Source organism: Pelophylax lessonae, assembly GCF_965119305.1.
Source record: "Pelophylax lessonae genome assembly, chromosome: 10".
In the NCBI taxonomy this organism is placed as follows: Eukaryota; Metazoa; Chordata; class Amphibia; order Anura; family Ranidae; genus Pelophylax; species Pelophylax lessonae.
The window spans coordinates 57,700,966-57,728,687 of NC_138777.1; the positions used below are offsets into that span (position 1 = coordinate 57,700,966).

At 40.3% G+C, this 27,722-nt stretch overlaps 1 protein-coding gene across 1 annotated transcript in view; it reads left to right on the plus strand.

Annotated features, from left to right (window-relative positions):
• Positions 1-27,722, plus strand: part of DCDC1 (doublecortin domain containing 1) — a gene marked incomplete at its 5' end in the record, with an annotated part of 647,338 nt that overhangs the window by 154,567 nt on the left and 465,049 nt on the right. The window contains one exon of the mRNA XM_082270964.1: positions 26,312-26,478. Within this exon, the coding sequence (XP_082127090.1) occupies positions 26,312-26,478 (167 nt within the window). The remainder of the gene's footprint in view (positions 1-26,311; positions 26,479-27,722) is intronic.

Here is a 27,722-nt window from a genome sequence, read left to right on the forward strand (position 1 = left end):
GGGTCTAAACAGACCCCAGAGAAAGGGACTGAGGACAGAGATTCCCCAGGCCCTTTCTCTGCAGCCTTAGCTACACTGGACAGTGAACGAAGTGCTTTTTGCTGGGCAGCTTTATGTTCTACACAAACTGAAGTTGAGTACACAGAGCAACTGGCAGGAGAGGAGATAATGGAAGGTGGCATTGCTCTGGGGGAGGGGGGGCACAAGGGAAGGGGAATTGGCAAAGCACGCAGGCACACCTGCCACACCCTGTACGCACACCTATTAGGGATAGACCGATATTGTTTTTTCAGGGTTGATACTGGTTTTCCAGCCACCCTTCAGGCTGATAATTGATATTAGATGCTGATATTCTGTGCATTTTAAAGTTTTTATTTTTACACTGACCTTTTACATTTTTTTTTTATCACTTTTATTGCTTTAACATGGGATGTAAACATCCCTTGTGACAGTAATAGACAGTGACAGGTACTCTTTATGGAGGGAGCTGGGGCCTATAAGACCCCAAACCCCTCCTCTGCACTTAAAAGCATCCAAAACGCTAAGTTGGTCACTTTTTTTAAAAATCTGGCGCCTTTAAGGCTCGGATGGTCACTCGGGCCTCCTGGTGGGACAGAAGACCCAGGCAGAACGGTGGAATGCGGCGGGTGGGGGGACCGTCCCTCCCCACTGCTAGTAATAACAGCTGAGCGGCTGATTAGCTGCATCGGTTGTTAACACGAGAATGCTAACCATCGGCTCTAAATAAAACATACCAGGGTAAAGCCTGTAGCTGCAGGCATCACTCACTCAAGCGGTGGTGGTACAACCACTTGAAGCAATATCAGGGATATCGGCAAGTTCTTGACCGATACCGATACTTAAAAAAAAAGCTAATATCAGCCCTGCCTATAATCGGTCGATCCCTAACACCTATGTTTAAGTGCTATTTATTTTATGCAGTAACCCAGAACAACCAATCAGAATCGGATTTCCAATAATCTCTAGAGCCTGGCCAGGGACTGCATTCACCTATATGTTGAACGCCATACCTTTCCCAACAACAAAACAAACGATTTTTAACAGACTGCTTGAAGAACTAATATAAGGTATAAAGAAAATGAATTTGAACCCCACATTTTTTTCATATCAACTTGAATTAGGCAAAGGGATAGCAGCCCAAGCTCCATGCAGCCTAGGAAATCAAAAACCAGGCTAAAGCCCCGTACACACGCTACGAAAATTGGCAGGGAATTTTTGGCCAACGTCCGATCTGCCGATTTTCGGCTTGTTAGTATGATGCTTCCGACAACCGACTCCGACTTTTCGGCCGAAAAAAATCTGGTGTGCAGACTATAAAATTTTTGTTGGCCGTCAACACAACGGCCGATTTTCGTGCAGTCAGTACAGATTTCGACAGGGAAAAATCAGATGAGCAAGTCTGGGCATGCTCAGTGAAGAAAGAACACAAAGAAAGCGACCCAACACATGACATCACTTCTGAAGTAGAATTTTGTTGGGCGAGAAAATTAGTGTGCAGTCTAGGCACATTCTAACCAACAAAACACAACTCTGGACAAAAGACGGACGATCGGTCGGCCGATAATCGTTGCGTGTGTACGGGGCTTTACTCTGCTCCCCCCACTGAAGCTTGCCTAATCAGAAAGGTCCAACACAAATGCCAACCCAGGTCATAATGTATCTCTGGTAGTCCAATAATGTTTTCTAAATCTTTATACCCATTTGTATCGAAATAGGACAGAACAGAAAAGCTCAAATTAAGCCGTCAATGATTTTGACATGCGAGAAAAGAACATTTGCTGCGTTATACGTCTTCTCTAAATTTTCTTTTTTTTTTAAGTTAGAAATGTTATGATTTGATGACATTCTGTTATGATACATAATGGCCTGAAAGACTTTGCAGTCTTGAAATGTACTGATAAAGTTGTAGAAAGATAATTCATCTAGTTAGGTAACATTTATCTGGTGTAATTATCCATGCATTATAGGTATTATGTACATCTACATTATAGTGACAGTCTTGCCGAACAGTTTTAAAACATTGGCTCTGAACTACATTTGATGCTTGTGACCCAGAGCTAGACAATTTCATCTGGATCATCGGCTGAGCAGATAATGCATTTGATCATTGTATAATGAATATGTTTGTTCCACAGTTGTAATTGCAACAAGCTAATTATCCTGAATGTGCTTTTTTTCCCCGCAATGTTGAAAGTCAATAAACTTGCTTGTAGCAAGACACTTTCAATCAATATCTAAGAGATTTAAAGTGGAATCTTTACCTTGGCAGGCTATTAGTGGCTTTTTAGCAATTTATAGAAAATACTTGGGCTGCCAAGTTGATGGCCTCACCCTCTAAAAATACTAGTTGCTTGGTTATTATGCTGATCCAGTGGTCTCAGTACTGGGTGAGTCAATGCCCTGGGAATAAAGCAGGCAGCCAGTGAAAAAAGCCTAGCAATAAGCTTTTTCAAAAAGAGGCCAACATAGGTTTTTAATAAAGTATATCCATCACTATATACCTAAACAGGTTAAAGTATCATGATCACCAAAATAATGTGTATGTGCAGCAAAGACTGCCCTATTTTAGGGCTTATTTTTACTGCTCCCTCAAAACTCCCTCTTAAGCATCAAAGGCACAGAAAACATGCTGTGGCCATGATTCTTTGCTTCTCAGCTGCGGCAAAAATTACCTCCCCCCCTGCATTCAACTCTGCCTACCAAATGCAATAATGCGGCAACCACCCCACAAGAACCCTGCAAACATGCCCAACCACTGCAATCGCCCAGACTCCCTGTGCAGTGCATGCGGTTCAGCGTTTACGAGGTTAAAGAAAGCAATGCGGAGGCAATATGTTGCCACCTGCCAAATGCCTCTAAAAGTGATCCAACTACAGTGACAGCCACATGTGTAAATGTAGCCTTAGCATTGGAAAGAATAGGGAACAGTGTTGCCAACCTACCAGATTTAAATTTACTGACAGGACACCCAAAACTTACTGGCACAGCCATGTTTTTACTTGCATTTCCAAAAGTTCTAAAGTTACAGTTTGAAGTGCAAATTACAGTATTTAGGCTACGAACAAGTACAATATGCAATTAGCAATGTGATTTAAAGTAGAAGTCCAACCTAACTCTAAAATCCCTGCATCTACAGACATCCACAATCTAACACTAACTTGTCTAGCCCTGTAAAGAAGAAATCACCTTTTTGAAGCCAGTCCGACCCGATCTCAAGCGGAGCTGTCAGCCGCGGCTTCGCTGTGGAGGCGGGTGCAGAGGACACATTCGACAAGGGAAGCCCAACAGTAAGTCTATGGGTGACGTCACTCCCCATTCATTTTACACCTGTTGTCGGCTGTTTCCTCTGCAGAGCTTCCGCTGCTGAAGACCCGATCAGATCGGCTTAAAAAAAGGTACAGTATGTATACTGATTCCTTCTTTACAGGGCTAGATAGGTTAATGTTAGATCATGGATGTCTGTAGATGCAGGGATTTTAGTTTTAGGGTGGACTTATACTTCAAGGTAGATATTAGGGCAAAAAACATATTTCCTTTTTTATTTTATATAGTAAGTAAGCAGCTCAGGGACAGGACTCAGGAGGGCAAGAAATTAGAATGGGCAGGCACACACACATGAAATTGGCTCTCACAGTGACACTGACAGCAGTGTGCAGCAGTATAGATGATGAGGACACCTCACTGACACAACAAGTCCCTTCCTGAGTCACAGTGACAGTCTCTCTTTATGTCAGGGAATCCCTTCAGTCCACTCTAGTCCAAACAGCACTAACAGTCCCACTCCCAGTTTGCCTTGCTCCCATCCCACATACCCGCACATGAAGCTCTGGCCGCTCCACTTGGGTCCCTTGCACCATGACATCACAGTACACGTTCAGGCACTGCCTTCGCCAGACCCACTGCCCGAACACACTGTAAAAGGCACTCATATGGTCTGGACATGTGTAGTTCAGAGCCGAGCGTCACAGCCATATTTTTTACTGGCAACCTTCTCCTGTCACTGGCATTTACTGGCAGGAGAAAAGTGCCCTTTTTTTACTGGCTGCCAGTAAAAATACTGATGGTTGTCAACACTGATAGGTAAGGTTTAGAACCTCTGTCAGGTTTTAATGATATCCAGGGCTATCACGGCGGAGAAAAGTTTTACCAGACAAGAAGTGATGGAAAATCATTATCATTGGGACAGTAAGTGAGAGAAATATCTCTATTGAAGCCCCATGTAGCAGGTGGGGCTCAATAGGGGTTCCAGATCAACTTCTGTTCAACTGCAGTGGCCCCACATGGATCATAATTCAGCTGGTCCATGCTGAACTGAACGAATTTCGATCCATCCATGGCCACCTTTAAAATAAAACACAGTTTGACTGCACATTCCCTGTAAAGACAATATATACAGTACTATAGGATTATAGGAGCAGTAGTAACGCCAAGGGGACTATTTTTGAATGTTTTTACCCAGGATTCATACAACATTCAACCAGGATACACACATTTTTCCACTTTAATCCAATTGTAAAGGATGTGTAAATCTTGGGTGCCATACATTTTAAATGACATCCTAGCACACCACTCCAGTGGTAGCTACTGCTCCCGTGCTATAGCACTCCCATGCTCTGCACTGTGGTGCCCTACATAAAAAAAAAAAAAAGGTTATGTCTGTTTTTTTTTATTTTACTTTTTTAACATGGTGCACTGCCACTCCATTCAAAATGAACAAAGCATGCTTTAATGCATTATAAAGCATTATACAAATGGGACCTAACATATGTGTAAATTGTATGAACACATTTACAAGTACTTTTTCACTTTATTATTTCAATTATAAGTACATTTCACTGTGAAATATATGTAAATGTTTTTAACAGAAATTAGATGTGTTTAGGTTTTTCAAAAATGTACTTGTAAAAGAGATCCAATTTAGCTTTATAAACATCTTGTACATAAAAATACGTTGATATACAGTATATATTTTGTATGATGTTCATGGGGACAATCATATGTTCTCGTTACCTGTATCCCTTACCTCTTGTTTTCAGTGCTGCACAATGGTTGTGCTTTACTAATACTTTTTACAATGTAAGCCTATGGGTCTGCCAACCCACTAAAAACAATGCACTCCTTTTGAAGCTGATAATCTCTCAATAGTTGCTAAGCAGGTAAGAAAAGTAATTGCAGTACAGGGTATTCTCTAATGGCTAACTTACAAATCACTTATTAAAAGCAACCCTATCAAATGGCAAAAATCTAAATTAAAACCTGCTTTTGGAAAGCTCGTATACTCATCTCACCAGTGGCCTGTGTGTCCAACCTACCAGTCTCCTCTGCATTCAACACTTCCAGGAGTGTTGGATATCCGTGTCCCATGCCACAGACCATGGTTTCATCCTCCAACCCCTATGTCAGTAATGTGTCCTAATTTATCCCTGCTTCTATGTAAATGGGGTTGATGATCAGTTTGCTGTCATGTCCTTATTTCTTGCCTGGTGTCCTTATTTCTTGCCTGGTGTCCTTATTTGTTTCCTGGACCATTTTACTGCTATAAATACTGTAGATTTTGATGATAGCAGCTTCATCACAGCATGCAGTAAAATGCTATAATCTGCTATAAGGACAACCAATGTTATAAGGAGTTGGTGTGCCAATGGTCCAAAAGCACTGACTGCCACATCCCTACTATAGAAACATGGAAAAAGAGATATCTCCAAATGAGACTTTGTAGGCAGTCGAGAAAATGAGTAGTATTATGGTAAAAACATATTTTATTTAACAAAATGGTAAAATCATGATAGACATCATATAAAAACAATATGAAAAATCATATGTATGAGTACAAATATATCACCGGTTTAGAAGGTGAACAACAGGGAGTTCAACCCAATGTTCTCACTTATACCAACATGTTTCGAATAATTCCTTCTTCAGGGAATACGTCTGAACACAGTATTAGAGACTCTCTTTTTCTCGACAGCCCACAAAGTCCAATTTGGGGTATCTCTTTTTCCATAATCTGCTATAATGGCATTGTTACTGTATTGCAATGCCTGCTATGATGCCAGAGAAGTGACTACATGCATAACACCAGCATTAGGAACTCCTTGTTCTATCATTGGATGATGAGAGAATGATACTATCATTGCACATGCGCAGTTCACTGCATGCAATTTTCAAATTGCTGTTATATAATCTTTATGAGGAAATCAGGTCTATCATAAGGGTTTACCCAATTCCTCTCCATGCGCCACGGCTAGTACCTTTTTTAACAATGTAGTCTATGAACTGGAGATGTAATGCCTTGGAACCAAAACTAAATCTCATCAAAATGGGGCAGTAAAGTAGCTTAGTGGCTAGCACATCTGCCTTGTAACACTGAGGTCCCTGTCTGAAATGATGCCCAGGATGTAAGTCCTGCCCATCGACGCGTGGATTGGTCTCTTGCTTTACTCCTCTATCGTAAATTATTTTTATAGCCAACCTCCGCCCCTTATTGTTAAACATATCTGGTGGACCCAAAGTGAAATGCCTATAGATTTGTGTATACAAAATGAACTTACGCAAGAACCCTTGAAAAGCTCTTCTACACAAACCTATTTGATGGTGTTTGGCATTGAGAAAGAACCCTCTTTACCTTTATCTTTATGACATCAAAACAATTGCCTGAGCATAGAAGTCGCCCATTGTCAACTATTCTGTAGTCAGGAATCAGATACAGAACATATTTATTAATGATAACCTAGCATCATCTTGGATGACACACTTAAAAATGTGGAAACCGTTGCTACGTAGCTACTTTTTACCTAATCAAGCAACTGCAAATCTCCCGGACTTCTATAGAAGGAACTTATGGTTAGTTGCCTGCCTATTTAGATGTCCTCTGGGGTACCCCCTCCTTTCCTTTCCCTCCCCTCCCTTGTCCTCTGCCCCTCCTACCTGACCCCTATATTGTTCCTTATTCTGCTCCCTCTGCTTCTTTTTCCTCTTTTCTCTACTCTTCTTGATACACTTCCCAGTTCTTTCACTACCTATGCATGGAATGGAACCCTGGCCTTTTTTCTTGGATTATTCTCTCTTTAGCAGTATTGTACTGATAGTCCCTTTTTAACTCAAGATAACTCTACTGTTTTAGCCTATTGACACTTACCCGTTTTGGAATGGCAGGGCCCCCGTGACATTACCTGGTAACATAGATGTTGTCTGTCAGCCCTCCGAGAGGTGAAGTGTGCATTTATAACACTACTTAATATTCCCTTTACATTTTATATAATGCCTTTGTTATGTATAAGTTTATAATGCCATGTATTGACTAGTATTACCTGACCGTGTGATTTCATTGTCAATGGTTCTCTCTTCTCTGTAACTTTTTTGTAATAAATTTCAGTAACAAACATTTTAAATTACCCCTTTCACTTCACAACCCAATCCTTATTATGTCATATGTATCTGTGTGATCATGCTTCATTCGAGACAGACCTATGAGACAAGGAGGTTGAATTACTAAAACTGGAGAGTGCGAAATCTGGGGATGATCTGCATAGAAACCAATCAACTTCCAGATTTTATTGTCAAAGCTTAATTTAACAAGCAGAGGTTGGAAGCTAATTGGCTATGGTCTACAGCTGCACCAGATTCTGAGTGCTCCAGTTTCTGTAAATCTCCCCCAGTGGGTTTTGTGACTGGAAACGGTGTTGGCCTGCCATATTTTTGTTTGTTGTCCCCTTTTTTGCATCCTATCTGGTTATATGACACACAGTCTGGAACCATTGTTTTCATGTGCCTTATGGTATTTGTTCTATGGACTTTACTGAACAGTCATATTGACTGCATACATGTTTATTCGCCTGTATTGTTTCCCTTTTTCTAGTATTTTCTACAAAATTTCAATAAACAATATTGTAAAAGAAATGATAGTTAGGACACTATCCCACATTCCAAAAAATGTTAGGTTAATTGGCTTCTATTCAAAATTGGCCCTAATATGTATAATAGGGCTGTAAGATACAGAAAGTACCTGTGATTGTAGGTTCCATGAGAGCAGGAACTTATGTGAATGTACAATATGTACAAATGTACTGCATGCATTTGGTGCTATATAAATGCCTATAAAAGATAAAATATGTTGATTGCATGCACTTGCCTAGACTGCTGAACTGCCAACTCTAATATAAACTACAGAGCAAAGAAAGCTCCAGATCTGTAAAGTATTTGTCAGGTCACGTGAATGAATTGTCGTTGGAATTATCTTTTAAAAGTTTAGGTCAAAGAAACCAGTACCTATAGGTAGCCATTGTGTTGACCTTCTAGTACCTAAAAAAAATCTGAAAGTTGGTATGCATAGAAAGATACTGTATGTTTACACAATATAAGTCATCATGTGACAGTTACTCCATAAATGCAAATAAATGGTCACACTAAATTGCTAGACATCAGATGAGTTGAAAAATGTACTGGATTTTCACCCATCTCTGCTAATCAAGCAGCAGTGAACAGAGATACCATCACACTACTCAGTCCTGCTCAGTGGTGCTTTGGCCTAATCTTGAGATTAGGGTAGCAGAGGTAATACCTGCCGTCTGACAAGTCTTTGGGAAAGGAGTAGAAGAAAGCTTCTACTCTCACCTATCCATTTGCATATATGTTGTGTGTCATAGACAGAGCCCTCAGCTTCCATGTTGACTTAGGAATCGGTAAAAATGTAAAGGGGATATCAGTATATATTATTTATTTGCACCTCAGCCCTTAAAGGCAAACTTCACTTTTGTTCACCTTTTTTTTTTTCCTACACTATGTACCTATATAGCATTAATATATTTTATTTGCAAAAATAATACAGCTTTTGGTTACTTATACACAGTCTTACCTCACTGTCTTCATAGCTGTTTAAACACACTGCTTGATTACTTCAGCCTTACTTCCTGGTCAGACTTTAGGTCATGACACAGGAAGGAGTTGACCAGCTGATCTCATTAGCACACACCCTGCATCATCTACCCTCAGCTGGTCAACTCCTTCCTGTTTCATGACATAAAGTCTGTCCAGGAAGTAAGGCAGAAGTAATCGAGCAGTGTGTTGAAACAGCTATGAAGACAGTAAGGTAAGACTGTGTAGAAATAATGGAAAGCTGTTTTATTTTTGCAAACTAAGTGCATTAATGCTATATTGGTACATAGGGGAGCCGGAATCTAGAAAAAAAAAAGTGAACCAAGCCTTTAACAACATACAGTATATGTTTTTAATATGAACTATGTATCTCATGCATTGTGGTAACCATTTTAAGGGATTTTAATTGCAATTTAGTTTTCTTTCTTTGCTGTACTCATTTTTTATTAGGGGTTAGGGTATTTTGAGGGCATTAAAATATGCGTTTAAAATAAAGTATGCATTATGACATTAGTAAAACACATGTATTTTGTGTTTTACTTGCAGTACCATATACAGTATCTCACAAAAGTGAGTACACCCCTCACATTTTTGTAATTTTTTTATTATATCTTTTCATGTGACAACACTGAAGAAATGGCACTTTGCTACAATGTAAAGTAGTGAGTGTACAGCTTGTATAACAGTGTAAATTTGCTGTCCCCTCAAAATAACTCAACACGCAGCAATTAATGTCTATACCGCTGGCAACAAAAGTGAGTACACCCTAAGTGCAAATGTCCAAATTTGGCCCAATCAGCCATTTTCCCTCCCCGGTGTCCTATGACTCCTTAGTGTTGCAAGGTCTCAAGTGTGAATGGGGAGAAGGTGTGTTAAATTTGGTGTTATCGCTCTCACTCTCTCATACTGGTCACTGGAAGTTCAACATGGCACCCGATGGCAAAGAACTCTCTGAGGATCTGAAAAAAGAATTGTTGCTCTACATAAAGATGGCCTAGGCTATAAGAAGATTGCCAACACCCTGAAACTGGGCTGCAGCATAGTGGCCAAGACCATACAGCGGTTTACCAGGACAGGTTTCACTCAGAACAGGCATCGCCATGGTCGACCAAAGAAGTTGTGCTCAGCGTCATATCCAGAGGCTGTCTTTGGGAAATAAACGTATGAGTGCTGCCACCATTTCTGCAGAGGTTGGAGGGGAGGGGGTTAACCTATCAGTGTTCAGACCATATGCTGCACACTGCATCAACTTGGTCTGCATGGCTGTTGTCCCAGAAGGAAGCCTCTTCTAAAGATGATGCACAAGAAAGCATGTAAACAGTTTGCTGATGACAAGCAGACTAAGGACGTGGATTACTGGAACCATGTCCTGGGGTCTATTGGGACCAAGATAAACTTTGTTTCAGATGGTGTCAAGCGTGTGTGGCGACAGCCAGATAAGGAGTACAAAGACAAGTGTGTCCTGCCTACAGTCAAGCATGGTGGTGGGAGTGTCATGGTCTGGGGCTGCATGAGTGCTGCCAGCACTGGGGAGCTACAGTTCATTGAGAGAACCATGAATGCCAACATGCACTGTGACATACTAAAGCATAGCATGATCCCCTCCCTTCGGAGAATGGGTCGCAGGGCAGTATTCCAACATGATAACAACCCCAAACACAACTCCAAGACAACCACTGCCTTGCTAAAGAAGATGAGGGTAAAAGTGATGGACTGGCCAAGCATGTCTCCACACCTAAACCCTATTGAGCATCTGTGGGGCATCCCTAAATGGAAGGTTGGTGGAGTTCAAGGTCTCTAACATCCACCAGCTCCGTGATGTCGTCATGGAGGAGTGGAAGAGGACTCTAGTGGCAACCTGTGGAGCTCTGGTGAACTCCATGCCCAAGAGGGTTAAGGCAGTGCTGGAAAATAATGGTGGCCACACAAAATATTGACACTTTGGTCCTAAGTTGGACATTTTTTTTTTTTCAAGTTGGACAGTTTAACTTAGGGGTGTACTCACTTATGTTGCCAGCAGTTTAGACATTAATGGCTGTGTGTTGAGCAATTTTGAGGCGACAGCAAATTGACACTGTTAGCTTACAAGCTGTACACTCACTACTTTACATTGTAGCAAAGTGTAATTTCTTCAGTGTTGTCACATGAAAAGATATAATAAAATATTTACAAAAAATGTAATGGGGGGAAAATCCCTTTTGTGAGATATTGTAGTATGTGTTTTGGAAATAGTTTGAAAAGAAACAGTTGCAACTGGGCTCAATCAAGATTATTGTTGTTATTAATATACAGAATTTATATAGCGGTTTTCGCAGCACTTCATAATGTAGAGGGGCAGTGGGGGGGGGGGGGGGAGGCGGGCAGTACAATTACAATACAGTTTATTACAGAGGGAATAGAAGGACCCTGCTCATGGAGCTTGCAGTACATTTTTTATGTTTAGTTTTAAGTATGCAGGTGTGCTTTTAAACAATATATATTTGTGTTCTTTTACTTTTTTTACTCTGTTCATGTCTGGATATTTTGATTTGATATAGTTCTGACTTATTTCTCCACACATTAAAGCAGAACTAATCCGATCAATGTAACCATTTCCCAAAACAAGAACTGTACATTCAAGGCATTCTGTAAATGATAACTGTCACAGTTGCATGTCCTCTCAACCAAACTGTCAAGCCATTAAATATCTGGTGTCATCCATGATCACATGTGCAGCACCATGGCAACTGCAGATTAAACATAGGCTAAGATGACAGCTTCCTTGGCTGTAAAGCATAGGTGGGTTTTAGTTCCACTTTAAAATTAAATCAAACCTCCCTTTACCTGTGAGCTTACAGTCTAATGTTTAAGACACTTGTGTTAGGTTTAGGAACTGAGAGAAACTATGAAAATGCTGGAAGAACAGATAAACCCAACGCAGCTGAGTAACCTGCTGAAGACTAAAGTCGGGACCCCATCATTGCAAGTGCCTGAATCTGTTTTGATATCAGCTGCCTGAAATCTATTACATAGCAGCACTTAGATTGGGAGAAGGATAGGCAGTGCTAAAGCCCCGTACACGCGCACAGATTGTTGGCCGCAAATTGTCGGCCAACGTCCGATTGGCCGATTGTAGGCTTGTTAGTATGATGCTTCCGACAACCAACTGCGAATTTTCGGCCGAAAAAAATCTGGTGTGCATGCTATAAAATTTATGTTGGCCAACAACAGAACGGCTGATTGTTCCTCAGTCAGTACAGATTTCGGCAGACAAAAATCAGATGAGCAAGACTGGGCATGCTCAGAGAAGAAAAAACACACGGAAAGTCAACCATCACATGACATCACTTCTGAAGTTGGCTTTTGTTGGCCAACAAAAGTCCAGTGCAAGTCTAGAGCACATTTCAACCAACAAACAACACTGGACAAAAGACGGCCGATAGGTCGGCCAACAATCTGTGCGTGTGTACGGGGCTTTAGAGTTAATCAGGCTCTAATGCATGCACTGGTAAGATGCAGACAGCAGGACTCTGACGTCACTGGCTCATGTTTGTAGCTCACTTTGCAGTCCGGCCCTCGGTTTCGTCTCCGCTCCCCGGAAGGCGGCTCACATAGTCACGGAGGAAGCAGGACCAGAACAGATCCGCTGCGGGCCCAGAACCAGACTACCCAGGACACCAGAGAGGGACTGTTTGCCTCGCCAGTTTTAAGCCCACATACCTTTGGGAAATGTGAGTGTCTGACTACAGTCTACATTTAGAGGCGCCTTGTGGTCTTATCTCTCTTTACATATTTGGAAAATCGCTTCAGTCTTTTCCCCCCACCTTCCAATGGCTGCCCAGAGACTTTGTGGACTCGTCTCCTTACGGTGCCCATAAATCCTACAGGACACTAAGTTCCATCACAGACTTTTAATATTCAGAATTAGCGCCGACTCATCTTTTTATTGTATTTGGGGGCAGATTGATGACCTATCAATGTGTTGCTGCTCTTTCACTGTCCAGTCTGCAGGCTGTGGGTGGGGAGTTGACAGCACTGTGTTCCTTAGCTGTAAAAAAGAAAGGACTGGCTGTCCTGTCTGACATAGGTATATAAATCCCAAAGGCGGGTGAACATAATTACAAATTTTTTGGCTGATATGTATATGTATATTTGGACTGCATATTTATTTGCTTGCTTGGAGTTAAGAATGAAATGAGTCCATTAAGTGAACCAATGTTATTGCGCACAAAAACTAAAAAAGCAACAGCATCAATATTTTCCTGTGTACAGTATACATTTGGGAGTATTTTGTAAATAAAGACTCCCACGCATTTTAGATGCTGGTTATAGACAGAGTGAGTAGCCTGTTCACTCATTAGGGGATGACAGTGATTCTAAGTGAGGCCAGACAGCTGTAAGTGTGGCAGTCACTCTCTATCTCCATTTACAAAGCAGAACAAAAGTTCATGTGTGTTCATTTACACCACATTACCCAGAATTACACTGCAATTCCTCTGCTTGGAGTGATCCCTTCAAAAAACTATTTTAGACACTTAACATAACAATATAAGCAAACCATCCCTTCCTTTGTTCTTGAGAGCTTCGACTGTGCACAGAAGATCTTTTAAATGCCACACAGAAGATCTTTTAAATGCCACACACTAAACGTCACACTAAAAAAAAATATTTATATATAAAGGTAACTCAATTGCAGCTGCTACTTTGTCTTTCGAAAAGGACTTGGCATCAAACAAGTAATATTGCATTTGTAGGAAAATATATGGTACCGTGTAGGTGGATTTGCGGTAAATGCAGGGTTTTCAATGGTTACAATTCTCTCCATTGCAAAAAAAAAGCTCCTTTCAAGTGTGCCATTTCATGCACTACGATATTTAATTAACATAGTCCTATACATTGACATGTTACGCTCGCCTGTTAACTCCAAAGAGATGGCCTCATTGGTGGAAGCTCAACAGACTTAAAGTGTATTGGAAAACTCCCAAATGTCCCCCGCCATCGGACCCTATTCAGAATCAGCAAGCGTGTGATAAGTGAAGTGGTTTTGAATATCGCCTTTAGAAGCCATGCTGTTTCGAGGCCAGCCCGGAACATGAAAAGTCTTATTTCAATACACAGTACCTCTTCACTCTCAATTTAACCCAAAAATCTGATGAACCCATTACGGCAAACTTGATTTCATGGAACACGGAGTAGATATACTTACAAATGATCAATCACCAGCCAGGAAGCAAAGCTGCAGAGCATTAACACTTCACACCGTTTAGGTCCACTTGCTCAAGCAGAAGATCGTCAAGCATATTTAATGCTCAGCTACTTTGTTCAGTGTATGGGAAGACATGACTCATGTTGTATTTAAGAAACCAAGAGGGGGCTTATATTATTTTCTGTGTACATGTTTTTGAATAGTAGGTTTCTAAAAAAAGAATGCAATTAAAAATGTAAAACTGAAATGTCAAGGACTCGAAAACCTAAAATAAGCACAGATAAAGAGCCATCAATAGTATTTAATCTATGTAGTAAACATATCCATATATGGAAAGAAAACAAGCTTGACATTTATATATATTTGCATGTAGTTTATTTTTTTTTTTTAAAGTTATGGTCAAAATTTGGCTTAGGAAGACTTGAAATTTTGAAAAATGCATTGGAGCAGCCAAAGGTGAAGGTAAAATTAAGGTGGGGTTTCATGTTTTTTATGAAAGCAATGTTTTTTCAACTTTCCTAGACTTGTTCTTGTGTCCCAAAAATGACCCATCATTTGCCTTGTTAAATATTACACTTTTTGTAAAAAAAAAAAAAAAAAAGAAAAAAGTAAAAGGCAAAAAAAAAATAAAGTCAACATTAGAGAAATAATGATCAAATACACAACAAATGGAAAAAAAAGACACCTAGAACAATAAATAAAATAAATGACACTACTCTATATAGACCACCTCAAAAACACACCCTTTAAATAAAGTGAAAAAGAGTAGAGTCTTGTTTTTAAAGTACATTTTGCCTCATTTAGAGTTTCCATTTTAGAAAAGTTTCCAGTTCACCTAAGGCCACGTACAGTATAGCTGTAGTTTGTTGTCTTATTAGAACAGATTTACTGGGATGCAATTTTAATTTATTTTTGAGAAACCATACATCATTTTCTTTGAACATTAGCATTTAGTTTAAATCATTACTCAAATGTTTATTTTCAAATAATTTGGTTTTATTAAATTTTTTGCAAGTGCTCTGATTCATATTGCCATATTACATTACGCATTTTTTAGATTTACCTACTGATGGCTAGCTCAATGCGAGTAGTATCTAAAATTGTCTATATAAAATCTCTGCCACGTCCGTACAACCACTGTGCTGCTTTATTAACTACTTGCTGACCAGGCTTTTTTTGGCACTTTTTGTTTACAAGTTTAAATAAGTATTTTTTGCTAGAAAATTACTTAGAACCCCCAAAAAATATACATTTTTTTTAGTAGAGACCATAGGGAAAAACGAGGGCGATACACAATGTAAACATCACTTGTGATAGAAATAAGGATGACAGGCCCTCTTTATGGAGAGATAAAAAGACCCCAAAAATCTTCTTTACCTTTAAAAGCAAAAGATAAAAAAAAATATATTTACTTCCAGCCTGGACCGGAAGTGATGTCATGGTCCGGTCCTCCAAGGCCATAGAGTCGATCAAAGAGTATCTACTCTTTGATCACCTATGGGAGCAGCCGGCCACACCGTTTGATCATTTTGCTGGCAAACTGGCGGAAATGGAAAGCCGAAGAAAACAGCGAGCAGTGGCGGCGTCCCCTCCCACCACTTCGGAGACCGCTCCAGTGGCTCATGAGCCGCTCAGAATGGTTTCACGAGAAAGCCGGCCGTCGGTTGCGTAAAATGATACCGGGGTTATGGCTGAAATCTTCAGTCATAATCCCAGGTAAATCACTTGCATACTGCAATGTATATATACATATTGCAGTTGGCAAGTGGGTAAACTGGAAGCAAAGCCTGCTTTTGTAATGAGCAAATGTGGCTGCCCACATGTACAAGTATCATTGAAAACTATACCTGTAAAGCAACTTTTCTGCATATACATATAAATAATTAAAACAAAGAGTAAAATTTGTTTTTAAATTAGTAAATTTGAAGATTATAGCTTATTTTTATAATACAGGTTTTTAACTTTTTTACAGTTACAGAGCTCCATTGGATTGCTCAATAAGTCCCTATATCCCCTTTACTAGACTGTTAAAAATTGTCATCATCACCAGTCCTATTTAGGTACCAGTATGGCTTTTAAAGATATCAATATTTTTTACTAAATTGTCTTATGTATATAGCAAAGAACAGAACAGCTGAAAGAAAACCATAGGGATACTATATTTATTTATTAAAAAAAAAAGGGCAATTACAAAATAGTCAGGTTGCTCAAAACTAGTGAAGATTTTGATGAGTGAATGGAGGTACGGTTATGGATACCTCCAGTTTAGAACGCCTGCCCTAAATGGATTAGTATATGCCCCAAAGGCTTCCATTTTGATAAATATAGTACTTTACAGAATTTACACAAAAGGTTGACCAAGTTTGGTGGTTCTGGGGCAGGGCATGGATTTTCATTTTAAATTATTGAGAAATATTGTAGTATAACCCATCCTTGTGCCGAAACCAGCTAACTCTGTGCTCTGCTTTGTATCCTTGTTCTATGTTATCCACCATTTTAGGCTAAATAAGGCACCCAAAAAGCATTTGGTAACTATTTTCTATGGGGTTACTGGACAGAAATTGAAACGTCTGTTAGTTAAAAAAAAATTCTCTTATTTACTAGACCAATATTTAGCTTTTCCTGTCTTTGAATGACTTCTTTAACCCCCCCCATTGAGCCTTACCTCTACCCTGCTACCCTTCTCGTCTTCTCTCCCTCCCTCCTCCCTCTCCTTTCCCCTTCTCCCCTTCCCCTCACCTCCACCCTCTATATCGGCCCAACGCCCCTCCTTTCTTGCTCCCTCTCTCTTCATCCTCTTTTTTTCTTTTTCTTTTTTTTTCTCTTCTCTTCTTCTTTTTTCTTTCCTCCGTTCCTCTTCTTTCTATCTTGTTTCTTCTATGACAGATTCTATGGCATAATCTCGATTTGAAATACTTACCTTGTACTTGAATTTTTGAAATGTGATACTGTTTGTTCTCCGAGACTTATTAGCGGCTGTGTCCGCATTTTCATGTTCTATTTTTTTAAATACCAATAAAAATTTTATTAAAAAAAAAAAAATTCCCTTATAACGTATGTAGCGCAGCTATCTTTCATTTTGATAAATCCAACATCCTTTAAATATTTTTATCGTTTAACTTTTGTAAAGCTCTTTTACCAGCTTTTAGATTGTGTTTGACCTTGTAACATCCCCCCTCCCTTTTTATTTTTAAGTGAAAACCCATTGATTGTACTGACCAGTTTTGCCAATCAAACAATTTAACATCAGTTTGAAAGTCTGCCTTTTGTTCAGAAGTCACTGAGCCAACAGGCATACAACGTCAATTCAACGGCATAGTCTGGAAATCAAAACAGCGGTGAAAAATTGCTTTATATACAGCGATCGTGCGGTTGTCATTCTGCTCAGTGGTGGAAAAATCCAAATTTAGATAGGCATTAGTATTTAAGAAAGTGACTGCTGAAGCTTCTCTCATAAACACCTTTGGGACAGTAAGATTTGACAAGCAGCATGTAAACAAAAATATACAGCAGATGTTAGGCTGGGAATGAATAAAGCAATAACTTGGCAAATAGCTGTGGTTTTATCTGCTGAAAAACAAGTGTATTGATCAGCATCAAATACAGTGTAATCACATGACATCACTGTCTGGTGAGTTACAAGTCCCTGACCGATTTCTATGTCTTGGGATAGGTATCAAAAGCACTTTTATAACTGGAAAATCACATTATTTTGCAATAAGTATACAAAACATCAGAGACAAAAGATACCATGACAGATGGCAGGGTTTTAAATGAATGTAAAATATGCAATGTTTACTAAATAGTCAAACAATCTGTCAAGATTAAGACAAAATTTATATTGACAGACTGCCAATTTTGATAATATGGCCATTTAAAGTGGTCCCGTTTTAAATTGTGTGAAACACAGAGGTTGATTTACTAAAATTGGAGAGTGCAAAACTGACGCAGCTCTGCAAAGAAACCAATCAGCTTCCAGGTTTTATTATCAAAGCCTAATGGGGTTGTAAAGTCAGAGGGTTTTTTATCTTAATGCATTCTATGCATTAAAGCGGAGTTCCGGCCAAAAATATATTTTTAAGATAAAAATACCCCTCTAATCCTAACATATCGCCAACTACAGTAACACTATTACCACATTTAAGTACAGTACAGTACAGTATTTGAATGTAGATAATATCTTACCTTTAAAATTGATTGCAGAGCGCGGCCATCTCCGGTGTGGGCGTCTGAAGCCGCTGTGTCCCCCTTAGTGGTTTCTGGCTACCCAGAATGCCGATCGCAATCTCACGCATGCGCTGAAGATTGCGATCGGCAATCAGAGGAGCCGCCGCCATGCACATTGCCTCCTGGGATTGATGACGCACATCTCCCAGGACGCAATGCGAAACCGTAAGTGACATCCGGGGCCGTGGCCACAGAAGAAGGAAGTGGGACAAAGAATCTTCTAAAATAAGGTAAGTGATCAAAAAAAAAAAATGATTGCCCAATTCATTTTTAAAATGCATATCCCTACTGGAATGAGGGTGGAGCTCCGCTTTAAGACAAAAAAAAGCCTTTTGTGTGAAGCAGCCCCCCTAATACTTACCGGAACCCCCTCTCTATCCAGCAATGTCCATAAGTGCTTCACCGGTTCGGGACTCTCTATCCTGATTGGCTGAGACACAGCAGCGGCGCCATTGGCTACCACTGCTGTCAATCAAACTCAGCTATCCAATCAGGAGGGGGAGGGGGCGGGTACACGGAGTTGCAGCTCGGCTCATGTGCCCCCATAGCAAGCTTCTTGCTGTGACGGCACTCAACAGGGGGGAGGGGCCAGGAGCTCTAGCCAGGGACCCAGGAAGAAGAGGACCTGGGTTGCCCTGTGCAAAGCCAACTGCACAGAGCAGGTAAATGTGACATGTTTGTTAATTTAAAAGAAATAAAAACGAGACTTTACAATCACTTTCATTGAATAAGCTGAAGTTAGCAGCTGATTGGCTACCACGTACAGCTGCACCACATTTTGCACTCTTCAGTTTTAGTAAATCAATCCCACTGGTTTTTTCACTTGTGCTTAATTGTCTTATAAATTTACAATATGTGCTAAGCCATAAACTTGTTTTCTCTGTTTCTGATAGAGTGGGGAAGTATATACAACATTAAGCCTTCATGCACAAGGATGCAAGAGGGATGTAGAGCTTATATTAGGACGTAATTCTCTGTCTGGGAGTCACAGGTGCAGCCTACAACCCACTGCCAGCAGCCTGTCAAAATCATTGACAGGCTGAAATGTGCTGCCCACGGACACAGATATACGTGTATCCAAATGATTTTTGCATACAGGAATGTATACCCTGCTCTGAATGCAGTCCACTTTCTCCTTAACAGTGGAAAACCATATTAATCCTTCAGACTCATGGCCCATCATTCAATAATAAAATATATTTTTTTAAATTCCTTTTCCTAAAGCGGACCTTCACCCAGGACAACAACTTATTTTCATCTTGTTCCACACCCCTCCCTTTCCCACAATCAGAAAAAAAATAAAATAAAGTGTTTTCTTACTTTTTGTGCTTCAGCACATTAGTGAGAATGATGTGGTGTGCCATTAGCATATTACAGTGCATGCATGCCACAGGGATTCCACAAGTGCAGATTAGCTACAGGCTCCAGGACCCGCCAGATATCTGTCCACGTGCGCAAATACACCCTAGACAATGCAATCCCTGGATCTTGGAATGTCTGTGCAAGAAACCCCCACACTGAACAGAGGCACTGTGAGTTTATGTTTGGTCCTGAAGGCTGGGCAGAGTCTTCAGCACATCTGTGCATGCACAATATTTTTAAAGATGGTGACGCTGGATGGGGAGTGGGACCATAGTGAGGAGGACTGAAGTTCCTCTTAGAAATGAACAAGAATTGAATATATTTTGCAAAGGTATTGAATTTACTTTATAGGTTTATAATAAAAAGTGCAGAGGTCTATCTAATTATTAAAGTTCTCCCATGTTTCCCATTCAACAGTTAAAGCGGAGTTCCACCCAAAAGTGGAACTTCCCCTTTAGGTTGTCCTAACCCCCTGACATGCCACATATGTAATTTTTTTGGGGGGGGGGCGGGTACCTAGTTTTGACAGGTACCCGCTCGCACTTACGCTCGGAGCGCCGCGGCGCCCTGAGCGGAAGTTCTTCTCTCCCCCTCCCTCCCTGCAAACTTATGGGACATGTCAGAGGTCCCAGAAGATTGCCGGCCAATCAAGACGCACAGCGCAACTCGCGCATGTGCAGTGCGTACCCAGCTGTGAAGCCGCAAGCTGTCGCGGCCAGGTGCCCACACCAGTGATGCCGGCCCTGTCGAGACCAGAGGGAGAGGATCGAGGCTTCGGGCGGCCGCATCGCTGGACAGTGGGACAGGTGAGTGTGTGTTTATTAAAAGTCAGCAGCTACACTTTTTGTAGCTGCTGACTTTTAATAAACACAGAAAAGGCTGGAACTCCGCTTTAAGGCATTGTGAAGGAGGTATTTTTTTAAATTTTACTTTCTTTTCATTTAGCTTTCCTCATTGTCTTGGTAAGGCAAGCCTCATATCATGCTGTATAAGTAAATCCGCATTTCTGCTTCTGGGAGCAGTACATAAAAGTGCTCACCAATAAAGTGACTGGAACTCAAAAAAGTTTGAATTTGCTATGTTATGGGGAACATTTAAAAATGTAATTGTTCATTAGCAGTACCTTGAATAATCTATATTTTGAAAAAATTCCTTCAGAAAAGTAGCAGTGTGAGTGTGCCTAGGCACTCCGGTGCCTACAGCCTCATAGCTGTATATCTGCAGTGTGAGATTTAAAGCGTAACTCCACTTTTGTTGAGAAAAAAACATTCCCCTCTGGGTGATCACAAGGATTTTAACACACATTGCTTCAGATTCCTACCTTTTGTTATTCTGAAGAAATCATTGTTTGTTCCTCTGTGCTTCTGCGCTGAGTGGGTCAAATGGGAGTGGTTTCATAAATATCTGTCAGCTGTGGTAGCTGCAGGGCACTAATGAGGAAATCTGCTAGGTCTGCATCTGTTTAGACATACTCCTATTGGGAGTATCTCACCAAACATGAGATTTTTGTTGCAGGGGATGCCAGAAATCTGACTTTTATCTTAGGCAGACTTCTGGGAATATTGGTGAGCCAATCACACAAGCAGGAAATGATGTTTCTGGGGTGTGGTCAGTATACATTCTGTGTAAAGAACAGCTCCAGGTAGCCATATTGCATTGCATTTCCAGAAAATTACAACAGCTGCAGATTGAAAAGGAAAGGTGATTTTTAATAACATTCAATTACAATATGATTTCTGTCACAATTGTATACGCTATGTTGTTTTTTGTCTTTATTTGCAATTTTCTTCCTCACGAAAGTGGAGTTACCCTTTAAGGCCCTGCTGCCTCTGACTGCTAGTCCTAGAAGATTTTCAGTGAGATTTGGTGATGCTACTACTGTGCAGCTCTCTGCTGTCCTTGCTGGAGCCCATTATAAGAAGAAGCAAAGCTCCATCTCCACCAAGATGGCTTCCTCCATACAGAGAAACAGTATAGAAACAAGGAATAGTAAGACAGTAAAAGTATAAAGATCAGCTGCAGAAAGATCAAAGACAATACCGGTGACCAGTCTTTTGTCCTCAGCCTGACATTTTTACTAATAGACACTCTGCTCAAGAGACATACAATAAAAACAACATTTCGCATCCGAGGTGTGCAGAAAACATATAGGCATTGATTTACTAAAGGGAAATTGGCTGTTCACTTTGCAAAGGAAGTTGCACTTGCGAAGAGCATTGTAAATGTGATGAAATTTCACTTTGCCAAAAATACCCAATCACATGCAAAGAAAAAAAAACAGCATTTTTACTTGCACATTATAATATGAAGGAAGTCAGCAGCGTTTCACCTCATTTACTCAGCTCTGGGAAAATTACAATACAAAGTGCAAATTCTCTTGCAAAGTGAACAGCCCATTACCTTTTAGTAAATCAACCCACCAGAGAATAGCTTTTTTAATAATGGACAGTGCCTTCTCACTAACATCAAAGCATTTGCACAAGTGTTTTACTGCCCAGGAAAGGACATTTAAATTTCTGTCCATGAATGGAATGGTTTGCATGTCAGGATTGGTACGCTTTCCATAGAGTGTAGTGATTGACATCCTCCTATGTACATATAATTGTGGTGTTTATGGGGAATTTCAGACCTCAGCAGATACCCCTAGTAAGAGATCTTTGTAGAGGGACGATGGGGAAGATTACAGACCAGGTTGGATTAGTTCAGCTAGTGAACTTTTCTTCACCTTGAGATGAAAAAGAGATGTCTGGTAGGAAATAAAAGCATATGGTCAATGTACAAACATCTATTTAAATAAATATATATAGTATAATCATTTAAAAGATATATAGGGAACAGAGAGTGAGACCCTGTAGAGCAGGGCTTCCTAAACTTTTTTGGGCCGAGACCCACTTCTGAATACAGTTATTTTTCGGGACCCACTTTATTGTAATTGAATATTTTAAAGCACTACAGAATTGTTGGCACAATATAAATGCACATAATAATAATGCATATTTTAAAGGGAGGGGGGTGTTAAATTAAAAATATCAATTTACTACTTTTCAATTTATTATTGAATACAATTGCCAGATGTTCTAAGTGAGGGGTCAGAAACCTGTGGCATATAAGCGGAGTTGTAAGTAATCTGCACCCTCATAGACAGTATTAGACAGGCAGAGGACAGAAATCAACCACCCCAGGACAGTGATCAGCAGGCTATATGGGACTCACCCTCCTTCCTCTCCCAGCGGTCCACAGTGAAGGTGAAGCCCCTGTTTGCCCTCTCCAGGGCCCAGCACACCTCACCCAGAGTCTCCATGATGAGGAGCTCTATGCAGGTCTTGGTGTTCTGGCTCTTCCCCTTCAGATCCTTTACTGGGGTCACAGAAGCTGCCATGAACTCCTGACACCACCGGGCCACCTGGTCCTCCTATGACACAGAGGCTGCCATCTCTGCCCACTAAAGCTGAGAGAATCCCGCTGTCAGTCTAGCCACCACCGCTGCTGCCAGCAGGACAGAGGAGCTGGCTCTGCACCCCACGAACATATCCTACATAACAGCCCACATACGTAATCACTGCAAGTATCCTCCTCGTGGGAAATGCAGACCAGCCTTCATAAACTGCGTGGGCGGGGTCCTGAATCCATCGCGATTTGACTGCACTGGCTCTCTGTAATTTGCGTGGGCTTGCACAGCACAATTTAAGTGGGCCTGCTCTCAGTGATTTCTGGCTCAGCGCTACCCACTCAAACGCAGCTCGCGACCCACTAGTGGGTCCCGATCCACAGTTTGGAAACTCCTGCTGTAGAACATTGCAGAGATCTTGCAGTTGATTTACTAAAAATAGACTGTTCAGAAGTTACGCTTTGCAAGAGAATTTGTCTCATAGCTTACTGAACGTGGCGAAGTATTACTTTGCAAAGACTACCCAATCATTAGCAAGATAAATAAAACAGCATTTCCTAATTGCACATGATTCGATGATAGAAGTCAGCAGAGCTTCAACTCATTTACTAAGCTCCAGAAAAAGTTCTCCTGCAAAGTGCATTTTCCTTTGCAAAGTGAACAACCTATTTGCTATTAGTAAATTAACCCAATGGTCACTTTGCCCTGCTGGTACAGTTAAAATAAGAGTTGATATTTTCGAGTGCATTTTCTTGATTTTATCATTTTATATTGATGTACTGTCTTGTCCTCACCTCCTATGTGTAATAAAATGTACAATTTTTGAGAATTCAGATTTTTCTCCATCATTTTGCACTGTTAAAGTCCCACTTTGCCCCCCTCCATTGTAGCTACTTTAAATAAAGGGATGTGGTGCTTTCTACTTCATCTCTAGCAATATTTCTTTAAAATCCCTGCTGGTACAGTTAACATTTACAGACGGATACGTTAACAATGGCAGCCTTCAACAATAAAAAGGCAAAACAGTTAGGTGCCAGAAGTTAGGTCACCTGACTCCTGAGCTTTGTACAGCTATACCAGTTTAAATAATCTATCTGCGTAAAAATAATTGTGAATTTTTGCCAATACCTGTTTACAGCTTTAGTTTTTAAAGCAACTCAGTCTGTCACTTAAAAAAATGTAACGGTCAGTTCCCTACAATAGAAAGCTGTTATATATACTTCCTCAGGGGCCTGTATCTCCTTCCTTCACATTGATCCAGTGCTGCATCCTCTGTCAAACTCTTCATTGGTCCAGTGGTGGAATTGTTAAAACTTAGTTTCATTTATCACCAGTGAACAATATTTTGATGCAGTCCAAAATGTAAATGGTAGCGAAAGACCAGTGACCTATCATTTGCAGGTTTGGGCAGTGAGGATGTGACTCCATAAGAAGTTTTTGTGTGTTTATTGCTGACAAAGGGATTGATATACTAAAGGCAAATATACTGTGCACTTTACAAATTCAGTTGCACCAGAACTTAGTAAATGAGATAACTTCACTTTGCAAAGAGTACCCAATCAGGTGCAAGGAAAAAAAAATGCATTTTTGCTTGCAGGTGATTGGATGATGGAAGCCAGCAGAGCTTCTGCTCATTTACTAAGCTCTGTAGCAACTGCAATTTGCAAAGTGTACAGTCTATTGGCCTTAAGTAAAACAAGCTCATAGTGTCACCAATAGCAGAATCTTCCGTGCTGCATTGCTTTCTGTGTTATGTATAAGCACATGTGATGTATTAATTATCTCATATTTTTTTGGGTTAAACATCCTAATCACTTTAGCTGATAATGATGGTAAAAGCATAACAGGTTTAGCAACTTTGTTGATGATTAACTAAGGACCTATTTATACTTTTATTTGTGTTGCTCAATATGATGATGGACGTTATGGTACCTGTGCCCTTAATTATTGGTCCTCAAAGCACTTCCATGCATCAAAAAACATGCCTGACCTTGCATTACAGCACATATGTTTTCTGATGTACACACTGTGGTGCTTAAAGGATCAGGCACATTCGTTTATTATATAGATGTGCAACGGGATTGAATTAAACGGAGTGGCAGCATCCCCAAAACACATATGCATGTTGAGCGGGCATTGTCATAAATTACAACATGTGTCATTGTGTGCATGTAGATGGGAATCCAGCCTAAGGGCCATGTCACACTACCACTTTACAGGACAGATAAATTCTCATCTGCTTCCACAGTGTCGCTCCTTCTGTGGTTGGATCAGCACTGCTTTGCCATTGGTAGGCGACATTTTGCAGCATTTCCATCAGCGAGGGAGTGATGCCTTTCTCATCCAGCTGGTGAGGGAGCAATACTGTTGAAGATATTTTCTCTGCACTTTTGGCAATCCTGACGCTGGTGATTTGTCACTTGCAACAGGATCGTAAGTGTGCCATGGGCCTACGGGAGCAGAGAGTTTTTACTATGCAACGTGAATAATTACATGGCTAAATGAAAATGGTGAAACTGCCTTCAGTTTCATCATCCAATCAGGTGCAAGATAAAATCCTGTTTTTTGTTGCTTTTTTTTTGTTTTGTTTCTTAATTTTGTTACAATAGATGGATTCATAGTGAACGTAGCTTTACCTTATTCACTAAGAAAAGTTAGTATTTACATTGCAAATGTAACATTTTCTACGCCTTTAAAAATCAACCCCTTTGCATCCATTTTGTACACATTTAGCTTTAACATTGCTTATCTTTTGGCCATTACAGCACACTTTGACACAGTCAATACATGATATCAATTATAACAGTGCTTTTCAAAATTTCCAAAGGCTAGATCTTATGTTTTTTTGGGAAGGGGACAGGCAGCCGCCGTCTTGTAGTCTCTTTCAGGACAATGCAAGTAAATTTCAGCAGGGTTTGTTCCAACTCATCTGTGATAAATGAGAAGATAAGGCAATCAGTGCACAACATGACACTCTGTTCAGTTAGTTAGACACTCTTCAGAACTATTCAGGTGTGCTCTCACAGCTCAGAAATCTGACATAGGGGGGTATCTCACTATAAATGTGTCTTCATTGCCGCTTACAATTCATGGAGCATTCACATTACCTAAGGCTTAACCTGGGTCATTTATCACTCACATTACACATTAGTCCTCTTGTCATACAAAAGCTTTGGATTTTAGCCTGGCTGAAAATGTTTTTTTTTTTTTTATATTGATCATGAAGTTTTTTTTTTTTTTTCTTTAATCCCTAGTCCCATTGCTTGACAAATGCTTGCAAAACTCTCTCACCTATTTGCGAGGACCTGTGTGGCTCTCTAAGGGAGAAGGCTTCAGCCCTACGGGAGTTAAGGTCTACATTCAAGGCGTTTTGTCGGCCCTGCGTCAACGATTGAAGTCAGCAAGAAGCTACAGCAGCCAGGTGAGTTATCATGCTCTTTGTATTTTTTTTTCCCCCCGTCGCTGTACTTGAATCAAGGCAATGATTGGCACTATGTCATAAAGAGGTGTGACATTTATACACTGTGCTGTGCTAACCATTAGGATGCAGAGATACATTCATGGCATCTAAAAGCAAGGTTTCGGGAATAGAGCTAATTGCATGTCTATTGTGTGGGATGTTGTGTTGACTTACTGCATACTGTGCATGGATTAGAGTGCACAGACACTGCACCAGACCAGATATCTATCCTAGGGAAGAAAAAAAAAAAAAGACTGAGCTGATTCTAGAAGGCAAATGCAAAAACAACTGGAGGTATTGCCCATACCAACCAAAATCCTTTTCCTATTTTATGCATCCATCTATATAGCTCCAAAGTAACCCTTAGCACTTTAGAGACAGTATTACACAGTCCAAAATTCAAAGCACTTTTGGAAATAGGGACTATTGTGGATGGTTCAGGGCTTTCTGTAAACTGCTGAAGGGTATCTTGGAGTTTTACATGAATAGAGAAGAAAGCACACTGAACTATCCAAAACAGCCCATGCTTCCAAAGGTGCTTACTATCTATTGTGCTTACCACAATCACATACCCCAGGGACAGTTCTGTTACTGATATTTTTGAACTATCATAAAAAAATGCATTACTTAGAGGCAGTATTTGCACTTAAGAAAACACAGAGAGCATACAAACGAATGCAGCTGCCATTGGTGCAAACTAGGCGCCTAAGGAACCAGATCTCTAAAGCCACAATGTCAGAAAAACAAAGATAAATTCTTATGAGTTGCCAGGGGAAATGCCCTTACTTTTCCAGATTTCATACACACGCTCACCTCCCCCACCCTTCCCTATTATCCTATGAAATTGTATAATGGTGCTGATAGTCATTGTGATGTACCATGGTATAATGTGTGCTGTTAGTTAAAAAACGTAAATAAAAAAACTGTTTAAAAAAAGGAAAAATGTAAAAAAAAGAAAAATATGTATTTGGAATGCTTAGGGCTCCTTAAGCAGATGCTGTTTGTAAATTGGAGCTGAAAATATTTAAAATTCTGTTTGGAAACTGATTCCTGGTTTGCCCTTACCATTCCTTTCGATATTAAATTATTAAGCAAGTGTTCCAGAAAGTGACCATATCAGAGGGTGCCGAATGACTAGTAAAAGGTGTGAGGTGCTTTTTAAAATGTAGAAAGTGAAGGTGTGGCCCATATCAACCAATCCAATC